General features: G+C 41.4%; 2 protein-coding genes across 8 annotated transcripts in view; both read left to right on the forward strand.

Annotated features, from left to right (window-relative positions):
* Positions 1-4,013, forward strand: part of ANKIB1 (ankyrin repeat and IBR domain containing 1) — an 89,348-nt gene extending 85,335 nt beyond the window's left edge. For 4 of the 5 annotated variants that reach the window (XM_085050701.1, XM_085050704.1, XM_085050703.1 and 1 more), the window contains exons 19-20: positions 335-468; positions 819-4,013. In XM_085050701.1, the coding sequence (XP_084906827.1) occupies positions 335-468; positions 819-1,571 (887 nt within the window). In that variant the 3' untranslated portion in view covers positions 1,572-4,013. The remainder of the gene's footprint in view (positions 1-334; positions 469-818) is intronic. The other variant, XM_085050705.1, reaches the window with a different exon arrangement.
* Positions 4,014-8,257: 4,244 nt separating this feature from the next.
* GATAD1 (GATA zinc finger domain containing 1) lies at positions 8,258-12,987 on the forward strand. Of its 3 annotated transcripts, none has more exons than XM_085050714.1 (5): positions 8,259-8,566; positions 8,681-8,806; positions 9,122-9,181; positions 10,217-10,400; positions 11,146-12,987. In XM_085050714.1, the coding sequence occupies exons 1-5, from the start codon at positions 8,366-8,368 to the stop codon at positions 11,334-11,336; spliced, it is 762 nt and encodes a 253-aa protein (XP_084906840.1). In that variant the 5' UTR covers positions 8,259-8,365; the 3' UTR covers positions 11,337-12,987. The 3 variants fall into 3 exon arrangements, with proteins under 3 accessions (XP_084906842.1, XP_084906840.1, XP_084906841.1); XM_085050715.1 differs by having other exon boundaries at positions 8,687-8,806; XM_085050716.1 differs by lacking the exon at positions 9,122-9,181 and having other exon boundaries at positions 8,258-8,566.
* Positions 12,988-14,446: the final 1,459 nt, after the last annotated feature.

Below are 14,446 nucleotides of genomic sequence, written 5' to 3' on the forward strand. Positions count from 1 at the left end.
ACTTTGCTCCTTCTGCCTTTGCTCCCATCCTTTGGGAGCATATTTGGCATAGCCCATCCTTTCACAGAGAAGAGTGCTGAGGTCAGAAAAGCTCAAATGAGCAGGCAGTCACTCCTAAAACAGTGGGACTGGTTTCTCACCACTGTGTAAGAGCTGGTGTGGAAGGAGTGGTTTGGATTATTTCATTCAGAGTGAATAAAGGAGCAAAATTACATAACTAGAATCCAAAAGAAAGAAAGAGATTCTGTCAGTGAAGAGATTCTGTCAGTAAATAATAGTGGAGGAGGCTTCCTCGCTGGTTGTTCAACTGTTTTTGTTTCAATTGCCCAAACAGACACTCAGGAAGGTGGCAGTAGTAGAAGACATGGCACCTCCATGGTGAGTTCAGCTTCTATGGGTATTCTGCACAGCTCTTCGCTTCATGACTATACCCCTGTCAGTCGCTCTGAAAACCAGGATTCTCTTCAGGTATCTTCACTAATCTCTTTTCCATTCTGTCTGCTTTGCTTGCTCTCTTCTGCTCTGCCTTTCTGTGTCATTTTGTCTCTCTGCAAATTTTCTTAATTCTTCAATGAGAAAGGCAAAACCTAGGACAACAAGTTACACAATCACACCGGTAAGTGTTGCTAAACAGTCGCTGACGTAACATTAGTCACTTTTTAAATCACGTTGTCAGCTCTTTTGGTAAAAACTTATTCTTACAAAGGACATGTACAAATAATGAATGAATTTCAGATTTGAGCCAAAATTACTTTTCATCCAAAATACGTAACAAGGTGCAAGTTTTATTCTGAGAGCAACCTTGTGTATTTCCACAGGCTCTGAGTTCTCTGGATGAAGATGACCCAAACATCCTGCTAGCTATTCAGCTGTCATTACAAGAATCTGGCTTGGCCATAGATGAAGAAACTAGAGACTTTCTAAACAATGAGGCATCTTTAGGAGCAATAGGTACCTCTTTGCCTACAAGACTGGACTCTGCTCCCAGAAGTATAGACAACCCAAGGGGTGCTTTGAGCAGCTCTGAGCTGCTAGAACTGGGTGACAGTCTGATGAGACTGGGTGCAGGCAACGATCCCTTCGCAGCCGATCGTCTTCATTCACACCCCTGCAGCGATGCAAGAAGTGGATTATACTCAACATCAAGTGATGCTGATTCCAGCAGTCAAGATCCCAATACCAATGAAAATCTACTTGGAAATATTATGGCCTGGTTTCATGACATGAACCCACAGAGTATTGCGCTGATCCCCTCAACAAGTACAGAAACAGATGAGGAGTCACAGCAACCCAGTACTGAAGATGGGTCAGCAGGGCAACCAAATCTTACAGACACAGGGCTGGAGCCTCAGGAAGAGCATGCACTGTTTGAGGATGCACTCAAAAACGAAGGCAGAGGAACCCAAACAGATGAAAGCACTTCTGAAGAAAATATTATTCCAAGTGAAACAGTATCACAAATTGGTGATAATAACAGGGAGGTAACAAGCACCCTGGATGCTTCAGGAGACAGTTCAAGTCAGACTCCTCAAACCTCAAGTGAATGGACTGAACATGTGCATCTGGTGTGAATAAAAACCAGTAAAAGAGTGGAGTAAAAGAATGGCAATGACAGATGGTACAATATGTGGAGTAAGGATTGTGGAGGCTTTGATCCACATAATTGCAGCTCAGTTGTAACCACTGACGTAACAACAGATATTTAGGGGTTCTCTTGAATTGTAGTTCTTCACAATAATGTGAACCTTTCAAGGAATATCCTTTGCATTTAATTAGGTAGTATTTGCCTTTTTGCTCTCAAGAGAAAGGAATAAGTAGGTTGTATTCCACATTCCTAATACAATGCAGCATCTGTTTAGCCTTAGGTTGATGATCCTTAACTTGAAAGTACGGATTAAAGGCTTACACTGATTATTTTGGTTGGTTTTCCTAAGAAATAGTTTATTCCATTTTTTAGAACTCATTATTTCACCAAAATAACATCTAGCAGTTCATTTGCATTTTGGTTTTGTTTTCCATAACTTTTCCTTACTCATTTTTCATTTTTGTTAGCAGTGTGAACGGAGGTATTTAATGCTTCTCTGTAGTACTGCTCCAGGAACAAGTTTTAGGGGATATTCTTTCCCTTTAAAATCAAAGATTTTTTCATGTCTATTTACAGTCCAAATGTGCCAAACTGTGAAAAGTTAACTGGCAGTAGCCTAATGAAACAGTGCAGTGTTACTCTATCCAACTAATCCCACAATTCTTAGCAGTGAAAGAAACCACTGGGTAGCATTGCTTCTCTAAATTTAACTGGCATATGTTGCCATGGTGACTGCATTTAATTAAATGTAGCCTGTATCTTAAGTTAATAAAACCTAATGCTGCTGTTAAACAGTTATTTTAAATATTAAAATACAGTGAGTTAGCAGCAGCTATGCTGTATTTTAAGAGACACTTTAATGGAAGTGCAATCATAGTTCTTTGTTTTCATAATTCTACAAAGCATTTTATGCACTGATAGTGCAATTACTTTTAATGATAACATTTTATAAAAACATAGGAATACAGAATTTTCATATATTAGCCAGTCCCACAGTTAAAAGTTCAGATAACATATTCTGCTCAACATGTTACGGTGCCTTTGCCTAACCCAACTGGATAGTTGCCACAGTTAAACAAGTAATTCAAATTCAGTGTCTGTTCTGGAGTAACTATGCTATTAATTGCAAAGACCTCCATAAAACCACCCATGGCCTTGCCTTTACAGTAAATAACTAAACGTTCAGTCAGTGTTTTTGCATATACAAAACACTACTAGGTATTTGTTCAATTGCACAATATTCATTTGCTGTGTGATTACTGTTTAGTGTAAGAAAAAAAGTTAAAAAGAGAAAAAAAAACAAACCACAAAAAAAAACTTTTCCTAGTTGTTGTACTGTGAAAAACAAAAATACTGGTTTTAGATTTGCTTAAAATCATCAATCTACAGTTAGTGAGATACAATGGTACAGTATGTAATTACAACTAGAATAAGTTGTTCAAATGGCTGTTTTAATTACATATAATCAAAACTTTTCATAACATGAGCAAATTACATACACTCCATTTTAAGTTTTGCTTAACTGTTACCAGAGATTTGTTGATATGATATAAAAGTTTATTACTACTGAGTGTGTATAGGCAAGTGTCATGATAGCAAAGTTTATGTATTGATTACTGTGAGTTCAAGTGAGTGTTTTGGTAACTAATTCATGCAAATCCAGCTTTGGAACCTTGCCGTTACAAGGTTCATATTAGTAAAAAATTAAATAAGAATATTTTATCCCTACCCCATAAATACCTTTTCCATTTTTCAAGCATCTGTAGGGAGAATTAATTAGAATAGTCTAAATAATTTTCCAACTTCTCCTCTCACCACCCTACTCCTGACATAATATTGAGCCTTTGAAAAATACCTATAGGTATAAAGTCCTTTGAAAGAAACGGTCCTTCATAAACTGTCATCATGAATTGGTCTGAAAGTTGTTTAACTCACATAGCTTCCTTGAATGGTAATTTCTGAATAGAAAGATTCTCACAAAAAGATTGTGTATTGCATTGAGATGTTTTGCAAAGTTGCAGTAAGATATGTAAGAGTGCTCTCTGTGAAGATAGTGAAGTTTGTGGGTTCTGGTTTTTTGTAGTTTGGTTATAGGTTGTGCAGTATATCCATTGTTTCCGTGTTACTCTTATGAGCATGAAGTTACCTATTAAATTTGTATTTTCTTGGTACTTATTTTAACACCATAGTCATTGACTTTACAATTCAAAAATAAAAGTTTGGCAAGACTATTTTGTAAACCTGTTAATTTTATAATGTAAAAAAATTACTCTAACCTTGAATTGTTATTTGCACTTTCATAGTCTATACTTGATACATTCCCACTTTATATACAAGTAGGATACTACAACCATGTAGATGTTTGGCCAAATGAATGCTGTTAATAATATGTAAAATTCTTTGATTAAACATTTATTACTTAAACTAATTCCGTTCTGTCTCATTACATCTTAGAATTATTGTAGCAGATCCTTGAGACTGCTGACAGACATATTTAGGATATGTCCAATTCCATGCCAGATTAGTTGGACACCATGTAGTAAGCTGAATGTTTTCATTTGTAAATATAAGGTACTACCATTGAGCTTTGAAAACAAAATCTAGAACAGAATTTGTCTTAATTGCTACAGCTGTTGTGTGCATTTGTTCTTTGTGGAGTTATACCTCGTCACTTCAAATAGTGGTACTAAAGAGGGGGGGACTAATTTTTGTGAAAAAATCTGTTAATTAGTGTTACTTAAGTGCCACTTTATTTCCACTCTTCCCTGTTACCAGGAAATTCCAGATAGCCTCTGTTACATTAATAGCACTAAACTATTCTGTTCATTGTTACAGTAATGTCATCAACTTCCTCCACCAAGCATGCCAAGATCATGGAATCACAGACTGGTTTGGGTTGCAAGGGACCTTAAACACCATTTTGTTCCAATCCCCTGACATGCACAGGGACACCTTTCACTAGACCAAGCTCCTCAGAGCTCCATCCAGTCTGGCCTTGAACACTTCCAGGGATGGAGCATTCCCAGCTTCTCTGGGCAGCCTGTTCCAGTGCCTCAGCACCCTCACAGAAGGCATCACACTGTACTACTCAGGGAGGCTGGTAAGAATGAAAGCCAGACATGCCCACAGTGATAGTTTCTTTACAAGCAATTGCCTGGCTCAAGAGATAGCTTTAACATGCTTTGACAGAACCAAGCACTCGTGGTCATTTTGTGTTCTCTGCTATTGCTTTACCTACCCATTGTTCTCATGAGGGCCAAAAACCAAAGACCTCACAAAATCTGGGGTTAATTCTTGGCTCTTCCACGAGCTTGAATGAATAAGTAAGATCCAGAAGCTGCAAAGACAGATGGGTGCTACTTAGCAAGGAATAGCTGTGCAACACTTCTCAAGAATAGCATCAGTTGTGGCTCTAGGAATTAAGGCAATAAAAGCTGCTTTTCTCACAAGAGAACCTTAGAACAGAACCATGGGGAAATGCAGAGTGCATCAGTCCATCTGATTCAAACCCAACTTCATGCATTTACAACACAGATACTTCTGGAGGTGCATCCTCTGCAGCTGACTGGAACAGTGACACACAGACAACAAGAATAAAGGATTCTCCAGCTGTGAGCCAGCTGACTATGAGATAGCAGTAAGAAGCTTGAGGAAGCAATGCAGTTAAATCCACTGCAGAACAATTCAACTACTCAAGCAGGAAATGAGCAGTGTGTGGGGAGGTGCATCACTTCCAATAAAAACCACTCTCACCAAGAGCTCCCAAGAAGAAACAGTCCTGCACTGACAGCCAGTGTGTCTCTAACACAGCCCCACAGTGGAGCCAACATTTTATTTTCTCCACTTCTTTATGAAGTCTACATTGGAAGTTCTACAGAGCAGGGGTGGGCTCTGATATCTCCAAAGGGCAGCCATTTTCTCTTATTGTAAAAATAAAATAGAGTGAAAATACACATTAATTGGAAGAAAACATTTACTCTCCAGCTTTAGCTGAGCTTACACTGTGCAAAATGCCTCAGCTGCATTAAGCACTTCCAATCAGGCCACAGACTGAGTCAACCCACTTCAGCTTCAAAGAGAGGCTAGTTCTGTTAAGGAGAATCAGGAAACTGAAAAGGATGCTGAATATTTAGGATCGACGTTGTAAGGCTTGGGATTCTCTAGAGAGGGGTACTTTTAAGAAGTCCTGACCCCACCTCTCCTACCCATAGCTACCAGGTATTCAGCATCTCTCAAATCACAACATTTCAGCTATTGCCTAGCAAAGATAAAAGACATGCTGGATTTAATTTTTGACAAAATATCCTAACTAGTGCTCTATGTGTTACCTTCCAGGTGAGGTAGGGGGTGATGAGACAGCACTGACAGCAATCCCTGCCTCTCTCTGGTCTTACACAAGGCAAACAGAATAATCATACCAAGTACACTGTAATCTCAAGGTGTCATTTTATTGTGGTTCCATTGAAATGACAGAACCACACTTGTCAAGAAATACTGATCTAAAACTCCTTTTGACAAAAATGCTTCTCTAAACCATTTTTTAATTATCTTAAAGTATCACCTCAGATTAGGTTTCTTAAAGCTTGAGCTTTATTGGCTTGGGGTTTTTTATTCAAGTTTTTATTTAAAAGCAGGTTAATCACAGTGGATAAGTTACTAACAATACACAGCAGCATATTTATTAAAATTATACACATATAGGTAAAGCACACACATTCTACATTTGTGACAGGAAAGACCCTGCACATGGTTTCAGAAAGACCCAGGGGTTAGAAACCAGGAGTTGGGAAGATGGTAGAAAGGTTATAACAAAACTGGAGTTGAAAAAACCAACTATTGCCAATTTTATTTGTTATCCATTAAAAATGTAACTCATAAAAAACCACGAAATAGAAACCTTCACAACGTATTAGATAGTTATCTGGACAGAAGCAGACTTTGTCACTCATTTCTAGCCCATTTCTACACAGACTAGTGAGGCTAGTGAGAGGGCCCCAGCCGTGGAGGGCAGCTGAGGTGGGGGGTTGGGAACAAAAGCTGGCAGAAGCTGCAAAAAAAAAAAAAGTGGTGGGAAGAGTTTAAGGGCTCTGTGAGATCACTGATGTGGAAGATAAAACTACAGAGCAATGCATTAAAGAAGCAGAAAACAAAAAAATTGCACCTGATAAGTATAAACAGCTTGAAAAAAAGATGAAGGCAAATCAGGATTTGAATCAAAATTGAGAAATAGATTTGGCATCCAAGACAAGCAAATCAAAGCTGGTGTGAAAGAGAGGCATTCAAGAGGTTAAACGTAGCTGTCCATGAGCCAGGAGCAGCGCAGGCACACCCTGCATCCTCTGCACGCTGCATGAATGGAACATCTGTAAATAGATGCCTGCAAATTATGGATATTTGTGTCCACTGAAGACAAAACAAAACCCAATTTCATTTGCACCAAAGAATGTTTAAATGAACCCTAAGGATGGAAACTGAGTATGAGAACTAGGAGACTGCAAATCCTCATAGCATGAGTGGGCATTTCTTTCATAACAACAGAGCAGAGAAACACCTACATGGATGGCCAGGGGCTATGTGAGTGGCAGGAGGTGAGGCACCACTGTTAGATCCATGGTTCCTACATTTGGCTCTCAAAGCTTTACATGTTCATTCCCTGGCTTTATAAACTACTTGATACGTGACTGAGAGTCCATGCAAGAGGGACAGTTCATCAAATCATTGATTGGTTTGTGTTTGAAAGGGACCTTGAAGATCATCTAGTTCCAACCCCCGGTGCCATGGGGAGGGTCTCCTTCATTAGACCAGGTTGTTCAGAGCCCCATCCAACCTGACCTTGAACACTCCCAGGGACGGGGCATCCACAGCTTCTCTGGGCAGCCTGTGTCACTGCCTTACCCCCTTTGAAATACAGGATTTTTTCCAAATATCTGCTCTAAATGAAGCCAAAACTGGTGTACGTTCCACCAACACTTTCTCCTGAATCAGGACAGCCACTGGAGTCCATCTCCTGTCCTCTGATTTTCTGTTGAGCAGGAAGAATGACAGCTGTAAATCCCTGGATGACAGCACCTGGAGTCCCCCTGCAAACAGGAATGGAACGAGAGGCAGCTTCTGTTGCACAGAATCACAGAATGTGAAGCGTTGGAAGCTGCCTTAAAGATGATCCAGTCCCGGTCCCTGCCATGAGCAGGGACATCTCCCGCTAGACCAGACTGCTCACGGCCTTATCCAGCACGGCTGTGAACACTGTCAGGGACGTGCCATCCACGGCCTCCCTGGGCACCCTGCTTCAGTATTTCACCGCACTCACAGCAGAGAATTTCTTCATAAGATCTCACCTAAATTTTCCACCTTTCAATTTGTACCCAGCCCTCCCTGTCCTGTCACTACAGCTCCTGACGAAGAGTCCCTCTCTGCCTTCCCCGCAGAGCCCCTGCACACACTGGAAGGTGCTGCGAGGTCTCCACAGGTCTCTCCTTCCCTCGTCCCGGCTGAGCAGCCCCACTGCACCCACCGGGGCTCCCGCGACTGACGGCACAGCGCTCCCAGCGCCGCGGCTCCGAGCCCCAGCAGCGCCCTGCCAGCGCCGGGAGCCGCTCAGGGCCGGGGCCGAGCCGGGCCGCCGCCAGCAGAGGGCAGGGCCGCTCCCGCTGCCGCTCCAGCTGCCGCTCCCCCGGCCGGCCCGCCGCAGCCACATCCGCCGCCGCCGGGAAGGGCCGCTGAGGGCTCCCCGCTCCCGCCGCTCGCTGCCGGGCCCGCGGGCCCCACGCCGGCCTCAGGATGCCGCTGGGGCTGAAGCCCACCTGCAGCGTGTGCCGCAGCACGTCCTCCTCCATGTGGAAGAAGGGCGGGCAGGGCGAGATCCTGTGCAACAACTGCACGGCCCGCTCGGCGCCGCCTCCCCCCGCCGCCTTCGCCACCACCTCGGCCTCCGCCCAGCACAGCAACGGCGGCGGCGGCGGCGGGGGCGGCGGCAAGCAGGTGAGGAGGCGAGGGTGAGGGCGATGGAGCCGGTGGGGCCGGGCGGGACGGGGCGGGATCAGGGCCGGGGTGCTCGGGCCGTGCCCCCAGCGCTCATGCCGCCCTTCCCCGCAGAGCAAGCAGGAGATCCACCGCCGCTCGGCGCGGCTCAGGAACACCAAGTACAAGTCCGCGCCCGCCGCCGAGAAGAAGGTTTCCACGAAGGGCAAGGGCAGGAGGCACATCTTCAAGCTGAAAAACGTAAGGCGGATTGTGGCAGAGCGCGGGGCCGCGGGTGGGTCGGGAGGCTGGGCTGGGGCGGACAGAGCCCGCGGGAGGAGGGGAATGGAGACCGCAGGGTCGTGGGAGTTCAGCACTCGCTGCTCCGTGTTAAACCCTGCGGGTGGAAACCTTCACTCTGTTGTGTTCAGCTTTAAAGTAAAAATGTGCGGTAGTTTTCTTAGAGTATTCTCTAAGTAGCTGTCTGGATGTTGTCTAAAAGGAAAAACAATTTCTGGTTTTGTGGTTGATACGTTTTAATGCTCTTCGTTTTTTATTTCTGTTTTCTTTTCTTAGCCTATCAAGGCTCCTGAGTCCGTATCCACTATAATTACAGCAGAATCAATTTTTTATAAGGTAGGGTTTATGCAAATCTGTTTGCAAAAAAGGTCATCCTGCTTCTGCTTCGTTTCAAGAATTATCAGGGACAGTGAAAGCACTAGGGATATAGTAATAGGAACTGTTCTTCCTTGCCTAACAGTTGTGTAGGATTTTGGTTTGCCATAGTTATTGCTACTAAGTCTTGCAGGGTAGTTTACATAAGTAGTTTAAATAATTACCATTGTCCCCTGTTTTTTTCTTCCAACAAAAAATGCATCTCTTTTTTTTTTTAGTAATTATTGCAGTCATCATTTTTAAACTTTCACCATGCAGAAGTCAAGCAAAAGTGACTGGAGATGATGATTTAGATTAGTGTGATGTTTCCTACATTAAGCACAGAACATACTGCCCATAGAGGGGGTGGGCTGCAGTGCCCCAGCATCTCAGCTGGCTCCCATTTCAGAGCTCATGCAAGCTGTCTCAAGCACCCTGGGAACAAGGGTTGCACTTTGCAGCAAAGCAGAAGGGAGCCTTCTCACATTCATGCTTGAGAGAAGCTCTAAGAGCATGCCAAGGTGTTAGTGTTTTCAAGTTCTGAGATTTGCTTTTGTTTCCCAGCAGTACAAGCAAACAAAATGTTTTTTCCCCCTTTACCCCCCACCCCCTAAAACATCAGGATAGGCAGTGGGAGACTGCAGAGCCGGTGATGGGCTGAGATTCCATACACTCTCTAGGGACCTGATGCTTCACACATGCCATCCCACATGAATCTCTTGTTTGCTGTTGACCAATGCAGAAAAGAATTACTGTCTTGTGTGTTTGTTTTTATCAGAAATTCCTAAGACTTATGACAAAACATCTGTTTAACCTACTTATGCAAAATGTTGCTACTTCAGTACTTTGCAGTGTTGTTATGAATGGGATTGTTTGGGAGGTTTTGTGTTCTTTTTATCAAGACTGGTATAATTTAGGATAATTTAGGGTACTGATACTTAAGAAATAAATCAGAATGTGAAGTGAAGCTGACAAAATCAGATTGTTTGATTTCAGTGTCGTTTGTATGTCTTCCAGGGTGTATACTATCAAATTGGAGACGTTGTTTCGGTGGTTGATGAGCAGGATGGAAGAACATACTACGCTCAGATCCGTGGGTTTATTCAGGACCAGTACTGTGAAAAGAGTGCTGCACTAACGTGGCTCATTCCTACACAAGCCAGCCCCAAAGACTGCTTTGACCCAGCATCCTATATCATAGGTAATCTCTAAGCCTTCACTTCATACAGCTACTTGTATGTGCCTGCACTAATGCAGTTGTATTTTTTAAATGAACATTTTAGCTTGTCAAGGTGTTTTATGCAAGTTCCACATTTTAGACCCTAATCCTGTAAACATCTCATTTACTGTAATAACACTTTTTATTTATCTTGTGTATATAATATGATCACCACTACTTCAGTTTGTGATTACCTTGTGCTGCGATTATCTGAGTGTTTGTGGGGACAATTACAGTTGTGAAACTTTCAAGATCAAATTCTTGCTCTACAGATAGGTTTAAACCATAGTAACTTTGATTCTGATACACCAGTCCAAGTTGTTTCTTTTGTAGTGACCTGAATTACCTGATCTTTATTCCGGGTATTCAAAATATACAGTATGAAAACAGTGGCCTAGAGACTGTTCTGCTACTAAAGATAAAATTAGTAATTCGGAGAAGTCCTTTTGACAGGCAGGACACAAATAGAATATATTTAAAATACATTAACTACAGGACTTCACTCAAATAACCAGAATGCTTCAAATGGGACTGGGGGGGAAGATCAGCCCAGCAAAACTAAAGGTAGAGGTTTCTTGCGTAATACTTGAGGCTACTTACCTAGGAAAGTCACTGATTGCAAAGACAAATTCTCCAAGGGAGTGTTGGCTTTCGTTGCATATTTTTAAGTAATATACTCAATTTTATGCCTTTAAGTTTTGTCTCTTAAGATTTTTTTTTTCCCTAGGACCAGAAGAAGATCTTCCAAGGAAAATGGAATATTTGGAATTTGTTTGCCATGCACCTTCGGAATATTTCAAATCTCGATCATCTCCCTTCCCTACTGTTCCTACAAGGCCAGAGAAGGGCTATATATGGACTCATGTGGGACCTACTCCTGCAATCTCCATTAAAGAAACTGTTGCCAATAATTTATAATTTTTTTAAGGAATACTTTGGACTACTTACTTGGGGTGTATCCTCCGGTTTGTAAACCCCATACAAGAAATTCTAGAAATTATAAAATGTGCCGGTTTACTTTACGGATTATGGTATTTATTTATTTTCAATATATCAGATCTTTGAAGTTTTCATTCCAGTTGATTCATCATTTCAGTGCTCTGTTCTTCAGATGTTTTTGCTCATCTTGGGACAAAACCACAAGTTTCTTGTCATATTTGACTTCTGAAAATGTCTTTGCCTTTAGTGTTCATTCGTACTTTTTAAGTTATTTTCCAAAAGAGGAGTTAAAACACATAATCATCCAGCACTTTATATAATTGTTTAATTTAGTTAACTGTGATTGCCGTTTTTATTTACTTGTTAAATAATTTACGACTAGCTTCCCATAAACACAAAAATGGTCAGTGATGCAGTTAACAGTTCCATAATACGTGGAGAGGAGTGATCTACCTGGATTTCTCCAGATTAAAACCTCATTCACAAGGAGGAACTCTGTTTAATGATCACCTTTTAAGCGAATTTTGTTCATCTGAATCTGAAATGTGGGCCTGTGTATGTAGCTTTCTGCTAAACTTCGCTTACATAAGGGCATAAATTCCCTGAAAAACTGGATGCAAACTTAAAAACTAATGTTATTTGTCATCCTGGCAGAAATATATCTGTGTTTCCCAAGCAAGCCAACACTGACATAATATTTGAGTTTCAGATTGTGCCTCTTAGCATGGTCTCTTAAAATTGATTTTTAATTGTTTTTTCAGTCTTTGCAATTAATGACGGTAAGAAAAAGAATGGTCAAGCAATTCAAATGAAAAGAAAATTTGGTAAGGTAATTAAAAAGTAATTTTATACATTGACAATCTCAGCATAAAAAGGAAGATACTTAAATAGCAGAATGGGAGAAATGTCACATATTAAAATACCAAAAAAGTTTTCTGCCCTGAACTTTTTACAAGCCAGCCAGCTCCAAACACTATGGAGATGTGGTTGTACAGCCTGAATTTCCAGGGCTTAGTGGTTCCTTCTGCCTGTGAAGAATAAGAGCTGTAAGTGGCCTTAAATTTAAATATACAGATATTTTCAGCCTTTTTTTTTGTATGAACATACGTGACCATAGCACCCAGAAGCCCCAAATCACCTTTAAGATACTGTGTGAAAATAGGCTTATGTTTTAATGTTATGAAAGGCTATGATTTAAGATGTAACATATTTGAAATTTTCAGGTGTTGGCAAGTTTTAATACAGTGGGGCCTGTGAGGGCAGGAACCAGATATATTTGTCTTGGCCTGCAGCCTCTGTTCTGCCCTCTTCAAATACAAGGAATAACAGTCAGCCTTAAGGGAGTAGATGCTAAAGTTAAGGGATACCGTCAGTAATTGAAAATGCTCACAAATTAGCAGCAGATTGCTAATACAGAGTTAAATCTTAATCCTCGGTACTTTACTAAAATGAGATGTGTGCCCATGTTCAGTGTGTTGCAGTAATTAATCCCAAAGTGACCTCACTTCTCTCCATTCTCTCAAGTCCTCTGTGTTGTATTTTTGTTTGGTTGGTTGGTTTGTTTTTTTTAAGCATTTCTTTATTAACAATTACAAGAAAATAAAAATAACAAGTCTTATATTTGCAGTAACCAGAGTGGCTCCCTTGACTTAAATGTTCTCCTTCCTTTCTCTGCAGTCCAAAAAGTTTTCATTTGAGATCACTGTGAAGTCCCTGTGCTGCCTTGGCATAATCCATGGACCTCTGCTTTTCTGTGGGCTGTCTTACCTTATCTGAATTATCAAGGTTGGAAAATACCTTTATGGGCATTGAGTCCAATGAAGCTTAGATGCTTTCCCTGTCAAATCCTAGGTATAAGGAGGAAAGTAATGCTTACATTGTTTTGGTTTTTTGAGTTCCCACAAGTACGCCAAATGAAAAGTATTTTCTTGCCATTTGCCTTATTTGTCAGTAAATTGTAACATAAAAGGGACAACTCATTTTTCATCAGCATACACCTTTCTAAAATTTAGTGCTACTGGTGATTCAAGTATTGTACTTCCAACTACAGTCTAAACAGACAAAAATACTTTTTTCAGAGAGCTATGAAACAATTTCCTGTAGTAAATACTAAGTATTTTTACTTTAGTTTTTTTATACTGGGAAATGTTAAAAAATAATCCAAATGAGCAAGAATTCTGATGGTAAAGTCTCAAAAGAGAGTGGACATGCAGGCAATGACTGTTATTAAAGTGTTATCACTTTATTTATAGGTATTTGAAAAGTTGCACTGTCCTGTGTTTCCTGTGTTGAGAACATCACCCAGTAACACATGGAAAATTACTGACTGTCTGGACAGCTTCTTGTGGATGGACATAGCTGAAGAATGGGACCTCCAAGAGCTATGTCTCTGAAAATTCCTCACCTCTCTCATAGTAGGAAAATGAAGGATGAAAAAGGAAGACCTGCAAAATGGACTCAACAGCAGAAGGGGTATCAGAGGATCCCATGGGGACAGATTTTGATGCCATGTAACTGAGGGAGCTGAGCTCACCCATTTCTGTGTTCTAGCTTGGTAATCCCTTATGCCAGAATGTAGGTAGATTTCATACTTGCATCAGTGGACTGGGAGTGGATACACTACTACTGAATTTCTGGCTTTATGTTAAACTTCAGACCTTTGTGACCAGCCAGCAGTCATTTTCATTAAGACATGTTAGTTCTAAAGATGGAACATGTAGCCAAGAGCTGAAAGTCACAGAGCATCTGTAATATACTGAGTAACACACAGAACATGTGGCTTGTGTCCCAGGCACACATTGCAGGAAATTTGTATGAGGAGTAGCCCTTACTTTCACCTGTACTTTATCAAAACAGTAGGTACTGGAGAAGAATTTGCATTTGGGCAGTTGCTTTGCTGCGAGCAGAGTGCTGCTCTCTGGGAAAACGTGATGCAAACACAGTGGATAAACGAATGTGTGGCTCCTTGGCCTCCTAAAATGAGGCTGGGGTTCCTCTCTTGCTGCTGGGCAGTGCCACATGACAGTCATCTCAATCATCCTGGCAGAGTCTGGGTACACACAAGGCCCCAGAGCTGGGCCCTACAGCTT

The sequence above is a fragment of the Lichenostomus cassidix genome, chromosome 2, assembly GCF_008360975.1.
Source record: "Lichenostomus cassidix isolate B80296 chromosome 2, HeHo_3.0, whole genome shotgun sequence".
Taxonomy (NCBI): domain Eukaryota; kingdom Metazoa; phylum Chordata; class Aves; order Passeriformes; family Meliphagidae; genus Lichenostomus; species Lichenostomus cassidix.